This window comes from Xenopus laevis, chromosome 6L (assembly GCF_017654675.1).
Source record: "Xenopus laevis strain J_2021 chromosome 6L, Xenopus_laevis_v10.1, whole genome shotgun sequence".
Taxonomy (NCBI): Eukaryota; Metazoa; Chordata; class Amphibia; order Anura; family Pipidae; genus Xenopus; species Xenopus laevis.
Window position 1 is genome coordinate 43,532,105 of NC_054381.1, and position 24,715 is coordinate 43,556,819.

At 39.8% G+C, this 24,715-nt stretch overlaps 1 protein-coding gene across 1 annotated transcript; it reads left to right on the forward strand.

Annotated features, from left to right (window-relative positions):
• Window positions 1-14,632: 14,632 nt before the first annotated feature.
• Window positions 14,633-19,509, forward strand: evx1.L (even-skipped homeobox 1 L homeolog). Its single transcript, NM_001090851.1, is given in 3 exon segments — window positions 14,633-15,089; window positions 16,511-16,752; window positions 17,827-19,509. Coding segments are annotated over 3 exon segments (1,167 nt in total). The 5' UTR covers window positions 14,633-14,692; the 3' UTR covers window positions 18,355-19,509.
• The last annotated feature ends 5,206 nt before the right edge of the window (window positions 19,510-24,715 follow it).

The following is a 24,715-nucleotide window of genomic DNA, read 5'->3' on the forward strand; positions in this document are numbered from 1 at the left end:
TGTGTCACATTTATATTTTAACAGGGCTCCTTAGAGAACTGCCATTGACATACTTACCTTTATAGTCACTTACCACCTCACTTTGAAACTGTATTCAGCCTCCTTTTTGGTCATCCGTAACTCCCTCTGCTGTCCTCCTGTAGGAATCTCACAGAGCATTATCGGTTCATAGTCTTTCTGCACATGCCTGTGATAAAACACTACTAAAAGGGAGGTATGTAAATGCAATATGTATCATAGTCTTCAAACTGCCACTGTTGTGCTTAGGGGAGTAAGGAACTCACCAGGCCTTATGGCATTATAGGTATAAGAAACATGCACATTTGTAAGATTGGCAAGGGGGGCACATGTAGCTGCAGGAGATACTTCAAAGTCCATCATGGAAATATTGGGGTCATCTACAGAAGCCCTTGATGCACAGAGAGGCTCAAAACTGCTTGCATTGGTGCTCATTCAAAGACACGGGCGGTGCTCTCAGGTGAGCTATAAAATGAAGTACTGGTGGATGCAAGGCAGCCCTGTCCTTACTGCCAGCATATACCTTCCAACTCAACATATGTCCCTGTAGAGACCTACAAAGTGCAGGGTCAGAACAAGGGGCAGCTAATAGAGGAAGGGGGCACAATGCCAAAGGAAACAAAAAAGGATGAACAACCGGCATGGTGAATTTTGAGTTGCAAGTTCTGGCAGGCTTCTGCTATGGTGGGAGTGGGTGTTTGGGAGCTTGAACATGGCAGGTTGAACCCATTTTTTGCACTTTTCACCCGGTCCTGCACTTAATACTATTAAAGATTACTCCTGTAATCTTTCTTCACCAGTCACTACAGAGTCTACAGCAGATGTGTATCATTATGTTTAATATAACAGCATAACCCCCATTTGTAATAAAATGCACTAAGTTTGTCCAGAAGCAGTAACCCATAGCAACCAATAAGATGTTTGCTTTTAAGCAGATAACCAGTAAATGCTACCTGCTGATTGTTTGCTATGGGTTACTGCTCCTGGGAAAACTTAGTGTCATTTATTAAATAACCCCTTAAAGTTTAAACAAATAATTCTGTAAGTATTATATTCATGCCCTTCATAACACTCTCATTTCCTAAAGGCACCAGCACTGCCCGATAATAATAAACAAATAGTGATGGGCAAATAAATTTGCCAGCCGCGAATCTGCAATGAATTTCCACATTTCACCACCATCTAATAAATTTGGGAAACTGCAGGAAAAATCCGCAGGTGAAAAGTCTGCCTCATAGGAAAAATTTGGCCGGCGTCAGAATAGTCGCGTGCATAAACATTGTCACGCATCAAAATTTTCCACACGCCCGTTGACTTTAATGCTTTTGGCAAAAATAGGCGCATATAACAATTGGGTGTCAAAATTGATACGCGTCAAAATAATTTCAATGCGTTTGACAAATGTTTCGCCGTTTTGCGAATTACGGTAGAAATTCGCTAATTTTCCTTCGAAACTGGAAAAATTCACCCATCACTAGCAACAAATGATCATTTAACTTTACATGTCAAAACTAAATAAGAAATCACCGGTGGGCAATGCGTCATCAAGAAGGAGGAAAAATGCTCTCAAATCTACTTATACATACAGTATATACTGCCCAACTATAGAGCTTTTTGTGTTTGACAACATTTACACAAAGGCAATTTAATGTGTCTATTCAAATGCACAATGAATGTATCAAAATTATATATTTTATTTTTTAACACTAAGAAGTGTGTTTTTTTGTAAATTTAAAATGCATTTCTCTATTCTAAAATAGAATCTGAATGTGCATCTAATGCACAAAAATGCAGAATGTTCTAAGTCTTGTGTCTAGATGCCTTCTAACTTGTCTCAAACACATATAAAATGCTTGTAACAAAAACATCTATGTGGAAGGAAATTTAGGGACATATACAGCATATGAAGAAGAGGAACCTGCTTTCAAATTGTTAATTTATTGAGGATTTACAACCTAGAGACCTAAAGAACAAGCTTTAAGCAAGGCGAATATTTTAAAAAGAAAGGGGTAAAATAACTGAGAACTGATGGTTCTACTGAAGGAAAGTTTTTATAATAAACTGCTCCTTGATGATCTTTTGAGCATTGAAATAAGCAACATAAGCACTAAGGCTGAAGCCACAGGGGTATCTAGACCACCCAGTATGATCTTTGTCCTACATTTTTACAGTGTTGGTTTGGGCCAGGCAGGTTTTGACATGGTGATTTCTGACATTACAAGAAGGCTTAAAGAGAACATGCCACCCAGACATAAAAAACTGCATAATAAAAGTACTTTTTAAATTAAGCATGTAACCCAAATTCTTTTTTTAGTCAAAAATCCATACCCGATATAAACTGGCATAGAGGTGGAGCAGGCAATTACTTTCAGTTCCATTCTACACTTCCTCAATGTCACTGCATTCCTCATCATCTAATTGGTTAGCCAATGCAAGAATATTTCTATCAGGTGCCCCATTCTGGTGCGTAAACAAGATTTTGGCATGATGAAAATTTTTCCTTAATAACAATGTCCACAAAATGGCATCTGCCTGCTTCGTGTGTTCTTTAATTCCAAGACTAAAAGAATAAGATTTAAATAATTTATAAAGTGTAAGTGAAGTTTATTTTGCTTGACTAACATCATAAAATAAGATTTGGAATTATTTTGTAAGGTGACAGGTCCCCTTTAAAGTGAATTGCTTCCAAATACTTCACTGTCCAGTGTTGGCACTGGAACTCAGTACTACAGGAGTGACCAGTTAGTGTAACTTTGGAAACACCACCTGTTGAGAATAAACACACACTCTAAGCAGAGTTGCAGCACTAAGTGAAAGACACAAGTGGAGCACTGTAATACACAAGAGATACACCAATAATGAATGAAGAAGCAATAAGATATGCTTGAGGCCTCAAGGGACAAATGCACTGAAGGATAACTGAGAAATGATTCAGGGACGCCAGCACTAAAGGAGGTAGGATGGAGAGAGACACTAATGAAGCACCAAGACAGGAGGTGTAGAAGCAGACATTTAGGGGCACATTTACTATTGGTCAAATATCGAGGGTTAATTAACCCTCGATAATCGACGTCAAAGTGAATATCGAAGTCGAAGGATTTACTGCATTTCCTTCGTTCGAACGATCAAAGGAAAAATCGTTCCATCAAACGATTAAATCCTTCGAATCAAACGATTTTCCTTCGATCAAAAAAGCTAGGAAAGCCTATGAGGACCTTCCCCATAGGCTAACATTGGTGCTCGGTGGCGAAGTAGGTGGTCGAAGTTTTTTTAAAGAGACAGTACTTCGACTATCAAATGGTCGAATAGTCTAACGATTTTTAGTTTGAATTGTTCGATTCGAAGTCGTAGTCGAAGGTCGAAGAAGCCAATTCGATGGTCGAAGTAGCCAAAAAAATACTTCTAAATTCGAAGTATTTTTTATTCTAATCCTTCACTCGAGCTAAGTAAATGTGCCCCTAAGTGAATAAAGAAAAAAGCCTGAAGAGATACCAAAAAAGTCCATGAGAATCCCTGAGGTCCCTGAGAGACATAGGGGCAAATTCACTAAGATTCGTAGTTGCGCCAGGCGTAACTTCGCCACACTTCGCCGCACTTCGCCAGGCGTAGTTTCGCCAGTGCTTCGCAAATTCACTAAAATCCGAAGTTGTGCTCAGGGGTAGCGTAAGGTTGCGAAGTTGCGCTAGCGTTGATTCGCTAAGCGAAGCGAAGTTACGCTAGCGATGGTTAATTTGCATACGGTGCCAAATTCAAATTTCAATGGAGGAATACGTAGAATCACTACAAATGCCTGGGAAACCTTCAAAAGATCAAATAAAATTTTTATTTTGCCCTACACATGTGCCCACTGTATAGGTAAGTTGCCATGAGTCAGGAAATGTAGGGGGGAAGGAGGGGAGCCCCAAAAAATTTTTCGATCTTTTTCAGCCTATCACCCATAATGTAGAAAACACGCCAGCGTTTTTTGGGACTTAGAAAAAAAATTGACTTTTTTTGAAGCAATCCCTATCTTCTCTATTGCGCTTCGCCTGGTCTGAGGTGGCGAAGGAAGTCTAGCGTAAAAGGTAGCGTTCAGTACACTGCGCGCGTTAGTGAATTTGCGTAGTTACGTCCGTAGCGAAAATTCGCCAGGCATAAGGGTGCGAAGTAACACTAGCGAATCTACGCCAGCGTTCGTTAGTGAATTTGCGCAGTAACGAAAATGCCAAACGCTAGCGAAGTAACGCTAGCGTTCGGCGCTTCGGCGCTTAGTGAATTTGCCCCATAGACACTGAAAGAGCCCTGGCTGGAGGGACCGCAACACTAAAGAAGCCCTGGGGCTCAGGTGTATTATACGTAATGGGAAGTTACTTGGCCCTACAGCAACATCTTAATAGGAACCCCAAAACTTGCAGAAGATGATCTATTTTCCACTCACATACATTATTGCTATATGCTTCTATTAATCCAGTCAAATCTGCTTGGAATAACCATTTTCTTAAACCCTGCCCTACCATTTCTTCTGTCACGATACAGCTTTAGTTGTCATGTATTGATGTATTTTTTAAAGTCTGATAGTTTGCTCATTCTGCCAAAGCTATAGCACTTATCCCTTCCTCTTCCACAGCTAAAGTTGGTCAAACATGAAAGGAATATGGTCTTTTGGTCTTCTCTACGGTCTACCCTAAACTCTGAGCACTTTCATTTATATGGAAGAAGATGCACCTAATCTAAGTTACTACTGACCAGTGTCAGTACAGATTGAGAAAATACCACTAGCAAGTACCAACCAATGGCAAAAATTATAAATAAGCACAGTATTTCACTTGGTTTCACACCAAGTAGGAGAGAAACGTTACATAACAACATTAAGAGAATATGAGAGAGAAGCAATAAAGGAGCACCAAAAGCACACTGACACTACAAAGCACAAAAATAGATGGAATAGCCATTAAGACACTGAAACTTAAGTTGACATTAAAACACTGAAGAAACATTAAAAAGGACAGGAGAATATTATGTAAAACATGCCCTGATCTTTTATTTGGACAAAAGCTCAAACAGTCACAAATGAAAGTCGTTCAGTCTATGGTGAGTTCATCAGTCATTTGCCAAAACATGCAGTGTCAGTTTTGGTTATACAGTACATGGTAAATGATGACTTCCCAAATATACAAAAAACTCATTATTTGGGCTTAGTGTGTTATTGTGTGACTTGCATTTAAAGGGACTGTAAACCCAACTTTAACACAGTCCAACAGCACCTCCTACTTTTATATAGAACATGATTATTGATGCATGAAAATTCACCAATGAGAATTCTTCTGTTCAAAACCTTCATTATAAAGAACTGACCAGTGAAAATGAATATTCCCAGCTCTCATTGGGGGATTTTTTAGATTTTAAAGCAATTGCTGGCTCTGGAGATTCATGGGAAAAGTTTTCGAAAAGTTTTATTATACAATATATATATTGTATAAATATTTAAAAATACATATATACATATATATATATATCATTATACTGTATATATATATAAAAGTATATAATCCTGCTGTTGCTGCACTACAGTTTCCAACATGCCTCAAACTTCATTATACTGTATATATATATATATAAAAGTATATAATCCTGCTGTTGCTCCACTACAGTTTCCAGCATGCCTCTGGGATTTGTAGTCCAGCAACAACTGAGTAAAGGTCGGATAAGCAGTGCCAGGGCTGCCATCAGGGGGGGACAGGGGGGAGAGTTGTAGGGGGCCCGAGGGTAAGGGGGGCCCGGCCACGCCACACTTGCTTGATTAGCCGGGCCCCCCATCTTTCTGAGAGCTGCTGACTTTGGGAAGGCATGGACGTTTAAGGGGCCCTGGCCACCAATTTTCTTATAATGTGGGCGGGGGGGGGGGCTGGCCACCGATTTAGTCCACCAGTTTTTTTTCTCATGTGGGATCCTAGCCACCAATATTTTTTTATGGGGGGGCCCTGGCCACAAATGTTTTTTTTATGGGGGGCCCTGACCACCAATATCTTTTTATTTTTTATTAACATGTGGGAACCCTAGCCACCAGTATTTTTTTTGTTTTTTTACTGTGTGGTGGGGGGCGGACCTGTGGGGTGGGGACAGCGGACCTGTAGGTGGGGCTTGCGGTGGGCGCAGCCCAGGGGGCCCAGGAAATTTTGACATATGGGGCCCTGCGATTTCTGATGGGGGTCCTGAGCAGTGCAGTAGGGTTTAGTGTCCCTTTAAAGGACACCCTGTTAAAGGAACAGTAACACCAAAAATGAACGTTTTTTAAAGTAATAAAAATGTAATGTACTGTTTCCCTGCCTTGGTAAAAAGGGTGTATTTGCTTCAGAAACACTACTATGGTTTATATAAACAAGCTGCTGTGTAGCTATGGGGCAGCCATTCAGTTTGAAAAAAGGAGAAAAGGCACAGGATAAATAATAGGTAACAGAAATGTTCTATAGCCTACAATTGGATTCTATTTGCTTAACTGTTATCTGCCTGTGCCTTTTCTCCTTGAATGGCTACAAAGCAGGTTGTTTATAAGAACTATAGTATAGTATAGAACTATAGTCTTCTGAAGCAAACACAACAGTTTTAAAAGTACAGGGCAACAGCACGTTTATTTTCATTACTTTAAAACACTTTAATTTTTTTGGTGTTACTTTTCTAGAATTGTGTTAGGGAGTTGGTTGTAACCAAGACAAGTGAAAGCTGGCAAAAAATGTGCTTCTTTTTACCCCAATGATCCCAAGCAATACAAGACTCCAGTACAAGGGAATTTATGCAAAGGAGGATTACCCCTGTAACACATTACCTTGACACATTAAACACAGGGATAATCCCTGTTTTGCATAGGTTCCCGTGTGATGGGGTCTTGTACTGTTACAGGAGAGTGGGAAGTGGTGAGGAGCAACTGCGGGGGCAAGAATGTCTGGACTTGGGGTAGGTGGAAGCAGGGCTGGAATTAGGGGTAGGCAAGTGCTTCCCCAATCTTTGCGCCCTAAGCAGGTGCCTCTTCTGCCTACTTCCAAGGCGATGTGTGAAATCGGTGTCAGATTTTTAGGGTCAGGGCGCACAGGCAGATTTCGGGAGATTAGTTGCCCGGTGTCAAATCTCCTCTTCTTTGAGGCGACTAATCTCCCTGAACTGCCTCACCTGCCTCACCTGCCTTCCCGCCGGCTAAAAGGAAAATCACCGGCGGGGTGGCACTCAGCACAACTGCCACATGAGGAAACTTCGGGCAACTTCGGAAAATGAATCGAGCAGAGTGGCATATTTTAGCCAGCGGGAAGGCAGGGGAGGCAGTTTGGAGAGATTAGTCTCCCTGAAGAAAAGGAGATTTGATGCCAGGCGACTAATCTCCCTAAATCTGCCTGTGTGCCCTGACCATAAAAGTCAAAAGAAAATCTGGTCAGCACAGGACTCCCACCAATACCAGGGGGTCACCAGATGAATGAAAGAAAGCTACAGTTCTCAACTGATCCATCCTTTTAGCGTCAGGACCAATAAACGTTCAGTGAAATCTGACCATTCACGCATGATCTGATTCCCCAACAATCTGCTTGCATGTGGCCAGCTTTATAGGTGCCTGTGTTGCATTTTGGAATAGCTAACCAAACCAAATGCTAAGGGTTACTAAATCTAATGCAGTGGATCAAATACACCCATTAAAACTTAGTACTTTACCCTATGTGTTTCTGAGGGTCCATGGCATGTTGCAATAATGTCCCACCATGTCCTCCCTTATTCACAGTTGTCCCCTGGACAGTGCTGCTGTAAGATCTCCATGCCTACGAGATAAGGCTTGCAGATTCAACCTGAAAATTAAAAAAAAGAATAAACTGGAAATGGAGGAACTCACACAATGAGAACTACTGTTTTATATTTTTTCTTTCTTCAAAGCTATAAATTGCTTGAAAATTAAAGTTTTTGTTTGCATGCTTCATCACCCTAAAATTTTACTTTATAATAATATAGAAAAGTAAAATCGCTTCAGCAGGACTGGGTAGAACCCTGCTGCCCTAACTCCCTCCTGCCACCCCACTGTTCAGGGCTAAGTAGGTTTGTTTCATACTCCTGCACTCTCATACCCTAAGGAGAGGATTTGTTGGCAGGTTCTGGGATCATTCACTTCTCATGAGAGCCCAAGCTGTTGGAGATGTCTACTCTCTATGTCCAGATTTGGGCAAGCAGTTTGGCTAAATTTGGACTATAAAACCTAGCCATCTGGGCAAGAATGCCAGGTCTTTTTAAATGGACTATCCTGTGATCCCATAGATTAGCTGTCCTGTTTGGAAATGTAATCTATGAATGTATACTTGAAGAAACAGAACAATGGAAGTAGGCCATACACTTACATGGTTCATATAGCATTTTTCCGTTGAAAGATACTGTGGTGGGTCGGCATATCTAAGGACTATTGAACCAGGCTGGCATCTCATCTCCTTACGTGGGTAACCAAAAAAATAAGACTTGCTCATATCACCCCATTTTATACTGTACCAACACAGGAAAAGTATACTATGTTACCACTTCTGTCTAAAATAAGGTTCCTTCCTTGTAAATCCTACCTCATCCCAACATATGCAATAATATTATTACTTACACACTGACAATTGGTGACTTTTATTATCAGACATTTTACGCTCTGACAGAGGTGGTACAGAGGTGGTACGGTAAACTGCATTTAACAATCTAAAAAGATGTTACCCTATACAGAACATTGTTTAAGAAATGCTGTTCCTTTAGTGAGAATATTTACAACAGCCAGAAATACCTTGGGCCCTATACTGTCACCAAAAAACACACACAAATGCTTTTTTTTTGGGAGACAACCCAAAATCTCAACCTAGTAATGCCTCTTACCATTTTTGTTAATGAAAAGTGCTTTGTTGGGATCCCCAATTATAATGATGATCCCTATAATCCACTCAAGTGCCAAAATCCTAAAAGTGCAATGCTATTATTTGTTCTTCTTCCACTAAAGTCTGCTATTCTGTTCCTCGTCAGACAGCCCATAGTAGTGTAGTGAGCATCAAGAAAGACGTTACAAAGTTTGAGATTATCCAATAAAATCCCAAGAAGTTACACTGCAATTTCCAAAAAAAAAAAAGGATTTGGCAGATCAGCGAATCTGTTCCTGCATATTCAAATGACAGAAGGACTCATAATAACATAGTATATATTAAATGATCCTTTCCTGTGGACCTTAGGCATGCCAAGCAACCAGTGCCTTGGGATGAGTATACAGGCCCCTCTTGTTCTGTTTTTATGTGACCAAGTTCCTGAACCAAAAAGAGGCTCACACCTAGGGGGCGGAATAAACTAAAATTGGATTAAGAAATATTATTGGAATTAATCTGGGGTTAAAAGAATGTCAGAATCACAAAAATCTTAACCCATTTCATAAATACAGCATTCTACACTTTGGGGTTAAATTGGCATTCCAGAACGTCACTGTTGGAGTACAATTTAAAACCAATTTGAAGACAGTGTCCGTTTTTTGGATTATTAACTAAATTTTGCTTGTGTTAACAGAAATGGCAGAAAAATGTGGTCAAACTGGAGAGATTGCTTTGATCCAACTTTTTGACACTAAAAAACATCTTGGGTAAGAGTAAAGTAAAAAATATTTATGGTGCAGATATTTGTGGAATTTGGCATTTAATAATTTTCTGGTGTAAAAGCACATTTTTCTCTAATTGTAACTAATTGTAACTGTGTGTAAATATATCTGGTATCACTAATTACAGTAACATAACTTTTCAAATCTGGGGAACCTTCGAATTCTGCCCAAACAAGGACAAAGACAGAGCCCATTTGCCAGCAGAACAGGACTGTTAATGACACTTTTTCTCATGAGCCATTTCCATAATCTATACCATCATAGATATTAACCTGCAAATACCAGATTTCTGATGGAAAGTGCAGTGTCACTTTATGACCATTGGTGCAGGCTCAGGTTACTTATTCCTGGTTTATTCCAACTAGACCCTGTTCTTCCTGAGCAATGTACTGCAAGTCTTGGAGAAGAAGAGCTGTGCCCCAGAGAAAACTGGTAGGTAAATGATGGATTTGTACAGGTTCTGTGATAAAGGGCTACTGGCCATGGCAAGAGCTGCAAGAGCCCTGTGTGCCAACACATTGCAATCATTGTAGCTAAGCAGCCTCAGATACTCTGGAGCCGGTTTAATAGTTGTCAAATGTTTAACAGTCACAGCTTTGCTATGGGGAGGAAGTAAAACAATTGATTATACATCTTCATAAGAGCATGTGATTTGCGCAACAGAGACAACACATTTTGGCAAATATGTGCCAATGCCAGTCATACGATGTTGTCATTGTCTTTATATCGTTCTAATAGCATGCTCGGCTGTTACACTAATTGCCCTGCAGGGGGCGTATGGGGTTCTGCCCCAGCATTTTCATCAGGATTCAGGAGGCCTCAGCTCTCGCAGCAGCGGATCATACCAAGACAACTAGTGGACAATATCTCTTTGCGCATCTCCCCAGAGTGAGCGTGAGATTTATTAATCCCCGTGCTACTATAATGGTCTGTGCGCTAAAGCCATCCAAAATAGGTGACAGCATTTGGGTCCCTGTGATATGATCAAGCAGGTATTGCCCCTGCTGCTTACCCAGAAGCCTCTCTCAGCAGATGGTGGGAATCTGGCAAGGAACCCTAGAAGAAAGAATAACGTTGTAAAAATACCTTAGTGTAGATGTATTTGTCATCTGCTATTCCCTTTGCTTAGAGCAAGAATACTCAATCCTACTGCCAGGGACTGGGAGCCAATGACAGGCTTCACAGACACACACAGTATGATTTATATATCCAGGCTTGTCTACATTGAATTTAGCCACCTAGATTCATTGTACATATAAACAGTTCTATAAACATTATTTGAGTTTTCATGTTTACAAAACACACATGTGCCTATATTTTAATAAGAGTTGCCAAACTGATTTCTGTAACTTGAAAAATACTCCCTGGGCTCCAACACAGTAGTTGTCATGGCAATAATGTTTAAAATAGGTTCCAAATGAAAATTCATGATTGGCCAATGCATTAAGTAAAGAATGCCAATTTTGAACAATATAACGATACAGTGCCTGCAACAATATTATAAGCCGTTTGTGCCATCACTGCCCTTCAAAGTGAGATGTGGTTAGTAACCAGTATATTCTTGCTGTTATTGTCATTTATTTGTTATAAACTGTAGCGCCACTGCAGCCGGCAAGCCTGTGTTCATGAGTCTCTAACAGCGGTGCTTTCCCCAAAGTGTACAACACGAGGCAATAAAAAGGCCAAGCAGGTGATATCATGGTCATCTATCTCCATCCAGCAAACTCATTAGTGCCACTAGTGTTTGGGTTTTCCATTACCCTGCTAATCCCTTTCTCTGAGTACAGTATCATTCCTCTTACCTTGCTCTGACAGTGCTCCACCTCACCAGCACCAGTCATTTAGCTTATTTAAAATCTGCTCACAACACCAAAACGGTAAGCTTTTGAGTGCACTTAAATAAAAAAACTACTGCTGCCGCTAAAAGACTTGTGTTGGCTCCACCATAGGCTACACAATATCAATGGAGCCATGGAGGCTGCCATTCAAATGTCATTAGAGCTGTCGTGATAACCTGTTTAGAATGCAATGGTTTTGTACTGAAGTGGAAATAAACAAGAGTTTAAAAAACATCCTATTTGTTGCTGTCTATACACATACATTAAACCGTTGAAACACAGAACAGGATTTATTTGCAGGTGTTGGACAAACAGCATGAAAAAATATTTTCATGCCATGGTTTTGCCGGACCGTTTAATGCCGTCTTCCTATTGGGGAACAGGCAGGGGTGAAGGGAGTTATACAAGGACAATATCTGAATCCCCACAGATTTTCGTTCCCTTGCCAAGATAAGCGAGGAGTCAAAATAGGGGCTTGAACAAATTGCAACACATTGTCTATCTATCTATCTATCTATCTATCTATCTATTATCTATCTATCTATCTATCTATCTATCTATCTATCTATCTATCTTTTTCTTTCTTTCTTTCTTTCTTTCTTTCTTTCTTTCTTTCTTTCTTCTATCTATCTAGATATCAAGATAAGCGAGGAGTCAAAATAAGGGCTTGAACAAATTGCAACACATTGTCTATCTATCTATCTATCTATCTATCTATCTATCTATCTATCTTTCTTTCTTTCTTTCTTTCTTTCTTTCTTTCTATCTATCTATCTATCTATCTATCATCAGTCTATCTATCTATTATCTATCTATCTATCTATCTATCTATCTATCTATCTATCTATCTATCTATCTATCTATCTATTATCATCTATCTATCTATCTATCTATCTATCTATCTATCTATCTATCTATCTATCTATCATCTATCTATCATCAACCAATCAACCATCTACCTGTCTATCTATTATCTATCATCTATCTATCTATCTATCTATCTATCTATCTATCTATCTATCTATCTATCTATCTATCTATCATCAGTCTATCTATCTATCTATCTATCTATCTATCTATCTATCTATCTATCATCTATCTATTTATCTATCTAGCTATCATCTATTTAATCTCTTTCTCTCTCTATACCTATCATATATCTACCAATCCTATCCCACCAGCCATGTATCTTGAACATGTGTGCATATTTCATGTAATCACCTAACCCCAGTGAAGTCTATGTACACCCAAAGATAACATTTAGCCCAGTTACAGAAAATATAATTCTAAGCAACATTCTAGTAGACAATTTTCAGTTGTAAACATAATTGGCTTTGAAAGCAGTATTTATTTGCATTTTACACCACTGGCGGTTCTGACTATTGAAAGTCATTTAGAACAGAAGCCAACTGAGACCCATGCAAAAACAATGTGAGAAATGGAGTCTTGGAATTGACTTCCCCTACATTGTTTCGAGAGTCAGAACCTGGCGTACAGAAACTGACAAAACGAAGACTGCTTTCAGTTGCAACTACAATGATAACTTGAAAAACACTGAAGATTTATAATTGGTACATTAAGGGAAGCTGCTTAGAATAACTTTTTTTTTCATTCATCAAAAAATATGTTGGCTTACATCCCTTTTAAAGAATTCGAGCACCATTTGAGTAAGAGAAGTCTTTTGTGTGTGTGTGTGAAAAAGACCAGACATGCATTTTGTGCTAGTAAAGGTGCTATAATGTCTGTTGCGCTTGTTAAACGACATTATTTAAAAAACAAAATAGCTGCAACTCAATTCCAAAAAAAAGTGTGTGTCAGCAGAGTAATAGTGAGTGTGATACTTTAAAGCTGGATTTCCCATTTACTAACACACACTCGTCAGGTTCCATACCCTCAGTTTATATTGGTCAGGATTTAAAGCCCACAGATACCTTATCTGATTGAATTTCGTTTACTTCTTCTTTACTGATCAAATGTCTTAGCACTGTCTGCTCGGTGCTGTGTAATAATAGTTACAGTCTCTTCTATTTCCCCTGATAAATTGTAAGGGTAAATTAAAGATTTTACAAATTTCCCCAAACTATAGATGGTGTTTTTTTTTTTTGAACAATTTAACTTGAAGAGCATTCTCTTCATTCCTCATAATAAATATACACCCATTGTAATCCCACGTGACTTTTCTTATAGAGGATAGAACCCTCATCCTCCTAGTATACTGTAGGTGTGTGCTGGTAATTGGGCAGGGTAGTCATTGTTATATTATACTGTGTTATATTATATTATTTGGAATTTAGAGGACGCAAATGTGCTGCTTTCCTTCAGCTACAAAAATATATACAACATAGTAGTAAAGAATTAATATCCAATAAAAAAAAACATGCAAATGCGTTATAATGGAAAATAAGTGCCTAGTAAAATTTAAAGGGGAAGTTGGCTAAAATCTTGTGTTATCCAATCCCTTTTAGATAGTAAGTGTGCCATCTATGCAAAAAACAGAAAAGCATAATCCATTTAGAAATGCAGAGCAGTACCTTTAATTCAGGCATCTGTTGGTCTATGGGCAGGTGAGATGGTCTCCATTACCAGGCACAAATATCTGGAGAGAAAAACAAAATATTAATAATAATAATAAAAGCTTATATAAAAACCAATAGTCATAAATTCCAATGATTTATAAAAAAAAATAAATGCAGGTCCTTCAGGCTGAAAGTTTACAGGTGCCAATGCTGATGGCTGCATAGTGCCATTACTAAATAATGCAAGGGTCAAGAAAGCAAATGCTCACACTTCATTTAAAAAAGCAGATGCATTATAGAACAAGGTTCGGTATTGAATAGGAAGCCCCTAAAAGCTTAAAGCAAAAATCTGGTGGGAGCCATTAAGCGCCCCGAGTCCCCATTGGAGCATAAGTGGAGATGTCCCTGTTTGTTTGCAGATGAATATCTCTGCTCGCACTTTCCTCATCATCTGTGTTCATGTGGCGCATCAGTACCATAAACCATTAGCTCCGGCTTCTCCTTTCATCTTGAAGGTGGCGGACGTTGCTATTTATCCAGCGGCGATCAATGAGTGGCGTCAGCGAGAGAGTAATGACGATTGCACCATTAGGGATGACAGTTTAGAAAGAAGAGGGCAATGGTGTTCCCTCCCAGAGCCAGTAGCGCACAGAGCAGTGGAGGCACAGCAGGGTCACCGTCTCTCTGCTCATCTGCACTCACTCTCCATGGAAGGCAGGAAGGAGATGCTCATGTATTTGGAGGGAGGGCAGCTTGGCACTCTTGTTGGCAAGAGAATGGCTCATTTGTCGGACGCAGTGGGAAGCCCCATGGCCGAGTCGCAGGACAAGCTCGTTCCTAAGAGCCCCAGGGCTGGCCCCATAGCGCCTACAGATAGAGCGGAGGAGAGCGAAGTGGAAGTTGGACAAGCGACGGGTCAGCAAAGGAGCAGGTCCCCTCAACTCCGGATCTCTTCTCCGCACCCACCGGCGCACTCGGACTCCCTGTCCACCAAGGGGCAGCACAGCAGCTCGGACACCGAATCCGATTTTTACGAGGAAATCGAAGTGAGCTGCACCCCGGACTGTAACTCGGCAGCCTCGGACTATCAACAGCACAGTGCAGGTAATGGGAAGGGCTCTATACCGGGGCCAGACTGGGGAACCCTCTTTTACCGCTGCCATTTATTATCTATTGTGAGGACCGTTATCTATAAGTGCAATTTTGTGCAGCAAAGCTTCTTTTAGCGCTATTTAGCGCCATTTACAGTGCCTGCATCTTCCTGTATCCAGCAGGGAATACAATGCCAGGCTATTATACTAATATTTCCTAGACAGATTATAACAAATATACCGAATCACCGACTACTAATTATAGATCTCAGGGAGCAGAACAATTCAATATGTAGCGCCGATTCTTTTCATATTCTCATGTTGGCTTTGTATGACATCAGTCTATTTGTGTTTGTTTGTATACAGATGTGTTGGTGTGTTTGTTCACATATCATTCATGTATTAGTGTGTGTGTGCATTTTTTTTTAATATATATTTTAATATGAAGAATGTTTTATGAGTCAGATATTATTCAGGAGGTACATATAATAGAGTCTGGCTGATTCCATTCAGGAGGATAGCAATACATGTTCTGAAGTGGTGCCTGTACATTTTATTGATGCTTTGTGTATAATAACTATATAATGACACACAAGAAGTGAGTGCAGCGATACAAATGGTCCTGTCCTGGGATAGTCGCACACACAGAGCCAGACAGCGCCGGGCAATACATTAGCATAGCACTGGGAATTAGCACTTACCCCCCGCAGCAGCTACAAGCTCTACCTTCCTGCTGTCTCAGCATTTGACACCTTTCTCCAGTGGCCCAAGATCAAAGGTGGAGTTTGCCCCAGCCTGGCAGCTCTAGGGGAGCAGAGACACAATAGGGAAGGGACAGGGCCCCCTGCCTGACATGGAGAGTGCGCCTCACACCTATAAGACTGTTGCCTGGCGCCAGGTCGGAAATTGCACTTGGGATGTCAAATACAGACTCTTTATGTCATATCTCGATTTTCGGGAAAGACGGCACTGGCACTTGGCATGGGCAGAGGAATAAACTGACAGTCGTCCCATCTACATTCTGCATTTCTATTGATAGTTGTAGGTAGCAGGTAACTATGCCCTTTAGTAGAGCCAGGCTTTAGGTTATATCTTGATACTTTATTTAATGTCCAACTGGCAACTGTCTGCCCCGTTTGGAAACTACTCAGCTGCCAGTCAGTGCTTGATATTTACTACTCATGGGGATATATCTGCCCCCTAATCCTGAATGTACTGGGCAATAGTGCTGAACCCACCCAAGTCCATACAGGCTATAGTTATGCCCGACCTCAGTGTACAATGGGCATCATCTTGTAAGAGAATAGTCTTCATTTACTTTCATACAGTCTTTACCCAAGCAGTGTAACCATTTGTCATTTCTTCTAATGCAGCCCTTGTTAGCTCGAGGAGTCAGGCCCAGAATAATGTGAATTTTGACTTGTGTGTGTGCAGGTCAGTGCTCAGAGCCCATGGGAGGCAGCCCTGTCAATGGCAGCGATTCATCCAAAGGAGGTGGCGGATCCCACGGCTCCTTCTCTGCCTGTGCCGGGGACCAGATGCGCAGATACCGGACAGCCTTCACCCGGGAGCAGATCGCCCGACTGGAGAAGGAATTCTACCGGGAGAACTACGTGTCCAGGCCCAGGAGATGTGAATTGGCTGCGGCCCTTAACCTGCCAGAGACCACTATAAAGGTAGGTACAGCTATCAACTCCTAGGTTTATTTATATATGTGGTCTTTGGCCACAAAAATTTAAATATTCAGATCACAAGGTAACAGTGTTGAAATACAAGGTTCACATCCTTATGATCATCCACTTGAACGCTGAAAGCATGAAACCGATTTGCTCTTTTATTTCAAACCAGTCTCTGTTGCAAAATGTGTACTCTGCCTGCCCTGCTCTGTGCTCTCTATTATTTACACAATCAGCTTCAGGGAGGGGTGGTTCACCTTTAATTTAACTTTTAGTATGTCATAGAATGGCCAATTGTAAGCAACTTTTCAATTGGTCTTCCTTATTTACTTTGTATAATTTTTGAATTATTTGCTTTCTTCTTCTAACTCTTTCTAGTTTTCAAATGGAGGTCACAGCCCCTATCTAAAAATAAATGCTCTGTAAGGCTTCATTATTATTACTCATTTGTATTACTCATCTTTCAATCCAGACCCTCTCCTATTAATATTCCATATTCTCATTTAAATCAATGCACGGTTGCTAGGGTCATTTGGACCCTAGCAATCAGTTTACTGACATTGCAGACTTGTCTTGGAGAGCTGCTGAATTTAAAACGAAATAACTCAAAAACCGCAAATAATAGGACATGAAAACCAATTGCAAATTGTCTCAGAATATTGCTCTTTACATTATAGCACAATTTAACTAAACTTTAACTAAAGGGTCGCACACTGGGGCCTTTCCCTATACTAGAGGTCGTTTTCCACTGGGGACCCAAACGTTGCCCCGCACTTGTTTCTATTTTGATCTGTAGTTCATTAAGCAGCATTGTGGTGTAGGCTGTGACATCTGGCAGTCAGGGGGGCCCACCTGCTGTGTATATCGTGTGGATATTGTACACAAGGTCACGAGGAGATGCCCTATTCCCCCAGGCAGTGCACTTCATACATAGTCCTGGTATTTGCCTGCTGCCTGTCTAGGATAACATCACTGTCATGCGCCCATTAGTGTCGCTGTCCTATTTCCCAGGCTTGGGATCAATGAATATACATTGGGTTTAATTCACTTTCTTTTTTTTCCCCTTGTTACTAGGTGTGGTTCCAAAATCGCAGGATGAAGGACAAGCGACAGCGACTGGCAATGACCTGGCCGCACCCCGCAGACCCAGCTTTCTATACCTATATGATGAGCCACGCAGCAGCCACTGGCAACCTACCTTATCCTTTCCCTTCTCACCTACCTCTTCCTTATTACTCTCACATGGGCATCAGCGCTGGTTCAACTGCAGCCGCCACCCCCTTCAGCGCCCCTTTGAGGCCATTGGATACTTTCAGAGTTCTGTCCCATCCTTACCCCAGGCCTGACTTGCTCTGTGCGTTCCGCCACCCTTCCATTTACGCCTCACCTGCACACGGACTGGGGTCTGGCGGCAGCCCCTGCAGTTGCCTCGCATGTCTTAGTACCTCAACCAACGGCCTAGGCCAAAGAGCTGCAGCATCTGACTTTACCTGCTCCTCCACCTCCAGATCAGACTCCTTCCTCACCTTCACTCCCTCCATCCTCAGCAAGTCCTCGTCTGTCTCGTTGGACCAGAGAGAAGAGGTGCCTTTAACCAGATGAACACCATGTTGGCTTTATTGTTACCCTTCTCCCGAGTCCCTACTCGCCATAATACTGTTTTAATAGATTATGCACATTCCCCAAGGTGACAGTAATGAACTGATCAGGTCAGCCCTTACCTTTCCTTTCTTACAACTACAAACCGAACTCACAACCATGAAAAAAAACATATTGTAAAAGTCAACAAAAACGAACTTCTATGATGAAATTGTCGCAGTTTCTTTCAGTGAGAGTAGGTGCCAGAGGGAAGATATGACCAATCTGGAATACTTGAATGTAATGTCGCCACAGAACAAAGGGGGGCAGCTGTACCATTCATTTTTTTAGGGGGACGCAGGGAATAAAAATATTTTATGTCCAACAATCAGTATTATACATTCTGCCCAGACGGGATTACACATTTCTAATGTCTCGCTTCTCTTCATTTTTATTTCTTTTTGAGCCTCACACAAAAAAAAACCCCGTGCAGACACAACTTCTTATGGTTTTGTGTTGGCACAATTTGTTTCCCTTCCTAAGCATTTATTCGTGATTACTTATTATCTTCTACCAAACACTGTTTTTTGAGTAATCAAATTGTGCTTCTGAATCCCATGAGCTGCTGATATTTGCGCACACTGGTGACATTATGGGGTGATGTATATGGTTTTTCTTTCTTTTTGCCTATGAATTTTGAATGTATAATTTTTTCCCCAGTGCAGAATCTGTGCCAAACCGTTAACAAGCCGCATAGGGAACGGATTAGCCAAAGCCAGATCTCTGCAGAACAAACGCAGCATCTCTTCCCTTTACAGGCCTGTCATCTATATCAGGCTCTCTCCATTCACTTTAAACCTGATTATTTCGTTTTATTTTGCTTTTAATTGTTATTATTATTTCCAAATTGTACTTGACGTTTCAGGGAGTTTGTTTACATGTGTTACATTATTTATACTTTGCTTTTATTGCACAGGCGGGTTGTGTTGAACGTGTCTACCTGAATCTCTGTCTGAGCACAGCCCCTTTTTTTAATATATTTTAAGAATATCAGAAGAGTGGGTTTGTTATATCTTTACATTGTTTGTGAAATGAGAACAGTTAAACAAAACAAACTGTTGAAAACCTATTAACGATTCGCAATAAAAAATAATACAAGAGCGTATTATAAACAGCTACTAATGGGACTCGATGTTAATTGTTAATTCTTAACTAATATTCAAATGGGATTAATGACAGAATAGACAATGTTGATTCAATGACATATTGACTTCATAATATTTATGGTGCGGATACTGGATATAATATAGATAGAAAGGTAGCTAGTAGATAGATAGATAGATAGATAGATAGATAGATAGATAGATAATAGATAGATGATAGATAGATTATAGAGAGATAGATAGATGGATAGATAGATAGATAGATAGATAGATAGATAGATAGATAGATAGATAGATAATAGAGTTATAGATAGATGAATAGATAGATAGATAGATAGATAATAGAGTGATGATAGATAGATAGATATAGATAGATAGATAGATAGATAGATAGATAATAGAATTATAGATAGATAGATAGATAATAATAGAGTGATGATAGATAGATAGATAGATAGATAGATAATAGAGTTATAGATAGATAGATTTTGAGAACACACACGTACACACAGGATTGTTTGTTTATAGCTCTCTCTCTCTCTCTCTCTCTCTCTCTCTCTCTCTCTCTCTCTCTCTCTCTCTCTCTCTCTCTATGAGATATTATTCAGTATCGTTGGAAATGTGTTCTTATAACTAAAATGTACGTCAGGGGTTATTTTGCTTGTCCAGGGGGAAGGCAACAATGGAAATTGTTCAGAAAACGATCAATTACTCTATATCCCCCTTCCCAAAAATGTAAGCCTGCATTGCTGTTACTACGATGCTGCTAAATGGCTTATGACAAGTAAATGGGTTGGCTGCAGCCGCCTGTAAGACTTCCAGCATTTGCCTTTAACAAGAGACTAAAATGAGATGTCTAAAGCAATATTGGAATGTACAAGATTAATGATAATACCTCCTGTCCAATCAGCAGCCTTTAATTGACTGTATTTTCTGGGTAATTGAGCCACTATTTGCAAATGGAAACTGAAGAGCTTACACTATTTCTGCTTAAAGAAGGGATCGTTTCCTTTACACTTCTAGGGGTGAGGAGGGCACTGAGTTAACCTCTTGTCGGCCAGGAACGTTAAGGGGAAGCTGAGAAATTGGATGGGGTTTTATATCCCCAGCAGACAGGTCGAGCCTAATGTTGTAGCAGGATAGTGACCAGCTGTTTTTTTTGATAGAAATAATAATATTGAATGAACATTGTGCCAATTTGGCTACGAACACCGAAATGGGGAGGGTAAAGCATAATAATCCCCCCCCCCCCAGACAACATCAGCTCCCTCCCTGCCTGCCCCGGCTGTTAGCTGGTGATTGATTGCCTTATTAAAGCGTGTTCTTGTAAGTGTGACCAAACTGATTGCAAAGTACATGTTTAGAATAAAGCTTGCCCTAACAGGCGAATAAATTGGGAGGCTGGGCGTGACTTGCTGGTTAATAATTTATCATTCAGCTACAGGGATCGGTTAATCGAATTTGCATGGTGTACAGTTACTAAAGTTACTTGAGCAATTCAGCTTCAATTGCTTAAAGTTAGCAAGAGGAACCCCTGGTATCCATTCTCTATAAAAAAAAAAAAAGCCCTCAGCCAAGATACATCACTGGCAACTGCAGATCTTAACCCTGCTGCCCCATCTATCATACGAACATACCAGCATCCTTGCCTCTTCCCCTTTGTTTTCAATTATCCCTGTGCTCCATTTGTTACATTCTATTCCTTGAGTTGAGCATTGACTGGAAATAGCCGCTACCATATGTCAGCCTGTCCCCCAAGCCTGCAAGCTACAATAGTTTCGGGAACAGAGCCCGGACCTTTGTTTCAAAAACATGTTCCTTGCTATACAATCTGGGGACAAAGATGCTAATTAGCTTTTAACTCCACAAGTGTTGATGTGAGCCTCCACCACAGAACAAGAAATGGGCTGATAACCAATTAATGTCCAAATCCAATAGTATCTACTACCCCAAACAGCACCTTACAATATTAAAGAGACACTCTGTCCCTGTATTATTTGATGTGCAATCTTACCATATGATCTCTAGTTCAGCCCAGTACAGGGTAAACAGGCACTGCAACTGCAGCGGCCCCCAGGAGGTATAAGGGGTCCCATGATGCCCAAATTAATGAGCAATTTCAACATATATTAGTTTAAAAAAAAGGCAACCTCTGGATATGCGGGGGGCCCTAAAATTAATTCACTGTGGGGCCCACTAACATCTATTTACACCACTGTCCCAGTACAATACTATGATCATCAATATCAGTAATCTTGCCAATTTCGTATTTGCCAAAGGGGCATCCGACTCTTATCTGCTAACTTGTGATCACAAACCCAACCCATTCGCAACCGCTTGCCTTATGCCAAAACAATTACAAATTTATTTTAAGAAGATAAATTACAATGAAAAATGCCAGGGAGAAAATAATGTTCGTTCATATAACAAATACTGCCCACGAAATCTACTATTACTTTGCCTGAGAACAGATATTAATATTACTAGTTTATAAACAGTGTACCAGAATATCTGGGAAATAAAATCAATTGAGTATACAAATATAACATTAGAAACACAACATCGATTCGTTTGATCGATCATTATCTGTGTTTGATAATGCCTGATATATCTATTTCTACTAAGAAAAGGATCTCATAGACCCCTGAGAGACACAAGAACAACAGAAAACACAGAAGTGAAAACCGCAGTCTTCATTTTAGTACTTAAAAAGATAACCCCTGATCCACAAATATTGGTGTATCGACTAATAGTATATAGATAACTGCTCATAGTTGTATATATACTTAAAATATATAAATACACAAATAAAAATACACAAATATAGTTGCATATATTAATAATATTTATATCGATTCATACACAATAGTATGTGTATGTAATCGTATATTCATAGAAATCCACTCATACTCAAACTAAGTGTAAGTACTAATAGTATATAAATACTACTTACACAAAAATTGGTTTATACACTAATATTATATAGATACTAACTTATACACAAACATAGTTGATTATGATAGTATATAAATATAAACCCACCTATTCACATTTATATACGTATATACTAATCTCAGACACGCAGTACTCCAGAGCATACAGTCTAACCAGTTACATTATGGTGACAGCAAACAGCTTCTAAATATTGCCCATAGTGTGTGATGAGGGGGTTAATTTAAGGCCACAAAGCAAACTACTATATATGTGTAATATCAGTGGCCTCCCCAGAAAAAGCTTTTTGCTTTGGGACCCAGTACAAATATATTTCTGGTCCTCTTAGACATACTGAAACCATATTAAATATTGTTTTATAAGCCCTCAGAAATTATGGGGCTCCTTGCTGTTGTACCACCTGCCCCCTAGCACTCCAACTACCCTGTGTAATACAATAGGTGTAATAATGTAAATACCCAAATACCGACTCTAAAAACCTAATAGAAAGTAGAATTTTAAAAAAATAAAACACCATTCATTCATATAAATAAGTATATAATATAGTAATTCATGTATAGACTCATATAGGAACTTACAAGCTTACATTTATACCAAAAGAAATTCAAGACACACTACTGTATATATATATATATATATATATATATATATATATATATATATATATATATATATATATATATATATATATATATATATATATATATATAGTTATCCATGTGATGTGTGCCATTGTTTGTGTAATCATGTTGCTTATAATGGAACTCTGCAGTGGATACACACACATTAGATTGCATCTCTGGGCCAGGCTGTAAAGGATAAATGCGTTTTATTTCTCCCAGCTGCTGGGTTACTAGTGGGGAGGGAACAAATCTGCCACATTGAGAATTCTGCTAAAGTGTCGGTGAAGTCGCCCAGCTCTTGCAGAAAAGGGGGGTGTGAATAGACCAATCACTTTATAATGATGATGAATGAGGAATTAATTCACATACAAGCAAGGCAATTTAGGCCTTCATCTGTTTAAATCGCCTGCCCAAATTATTCGCAATTGCAGGTCACAGATTTAATCAATTGTCCAATCTTGTGAAAGTCATATCCTTACATCTCAATCCGTATTATTTATAGAGCAGCAGAGAGCGGGGAAGGGTATTGTGTTAACAGGGACAATTACTTACACAAGAACTGCTCTGGGATGGAAAACAAATGTCTCCTTTGGCAGTAAATGATCAAAAGAGTCAATGTTCATCTTGCTTAAAACGTGTCAAATAATCCTTTGGGCTCCCTGTGCTTTTCTAGGAGAAATGAGGCAAGAGCTGTGTCTGGTCCAGGGTCCTGCTGCTACCCCCCCCCCCCCAATATTTTGACTGCGGTCCCCACAGCACCCAAGACTCTAGCAGGGGTTAACCCATCATCAGGCCAGAGCGCATCTGTCTGTCTACCTATCCACCACATATTTACTAACAAAGACGCAAAATCAGATTGAATAGACTGCTTCTGATAGCAATGAAATTAGCAGGGATTTTTAGTGACATACGGCTGCAGACAATATGAACATAAAAACATGTATATTAATGCCACAGTGTAATATAATAAAAAGGCAATTTGGTAAATAGCTCAGTAAATGTCATATTCCCTTCCAGAGAGTAAGAACCTTTTTTTCTGAGCAGTTTGTGACCAAAATGTCACAATATCAAACACAAAATAGAAATATATCGAACCAATACATTTTAATCCGTTTACATGTCGAAGTCAATGCACTGATTTGGCTGCTGGCTTAGAAAAGGTTAATTTGAAAAGTTTCCCATAAACCCCATTTTTGCACCTGTTTTTCTATTCGTGTAAAAAAAAATGTAGTTTTTCAGTTTTGTTCACAGCCTGGGGCTTATATTGGATCGGTTATTTTCCACATCTTTAAAAAAATTCAGCCTGCAAATGAGGGAATTAGCGATTAGCAAATTTATCTGTCTAAATAATTATTTGTTACTGGGGAGGGGGATCAGAGTAGAGTTACTGCCAGCCACCCCATGTCTTCTCTCTAAGTACATCTCTTGGATAATGACTCTCATTTACAAGAATCTACTTATCAAAATATTTATCATGTTGAGAGCAAAAAACAAAAGGTGAGTGGGAAAGATTTCTGAAGCTCAGAGGATCCAGTCTCAGGAGTGACTTTGATGTATTGCTGTCCAATTAGTGCCTGTAATTGGTGTCTCTGGGGATGTACAGACCTTGGGCTGGTACACAGAAAATCCACTGGAAAATCTGCAAGA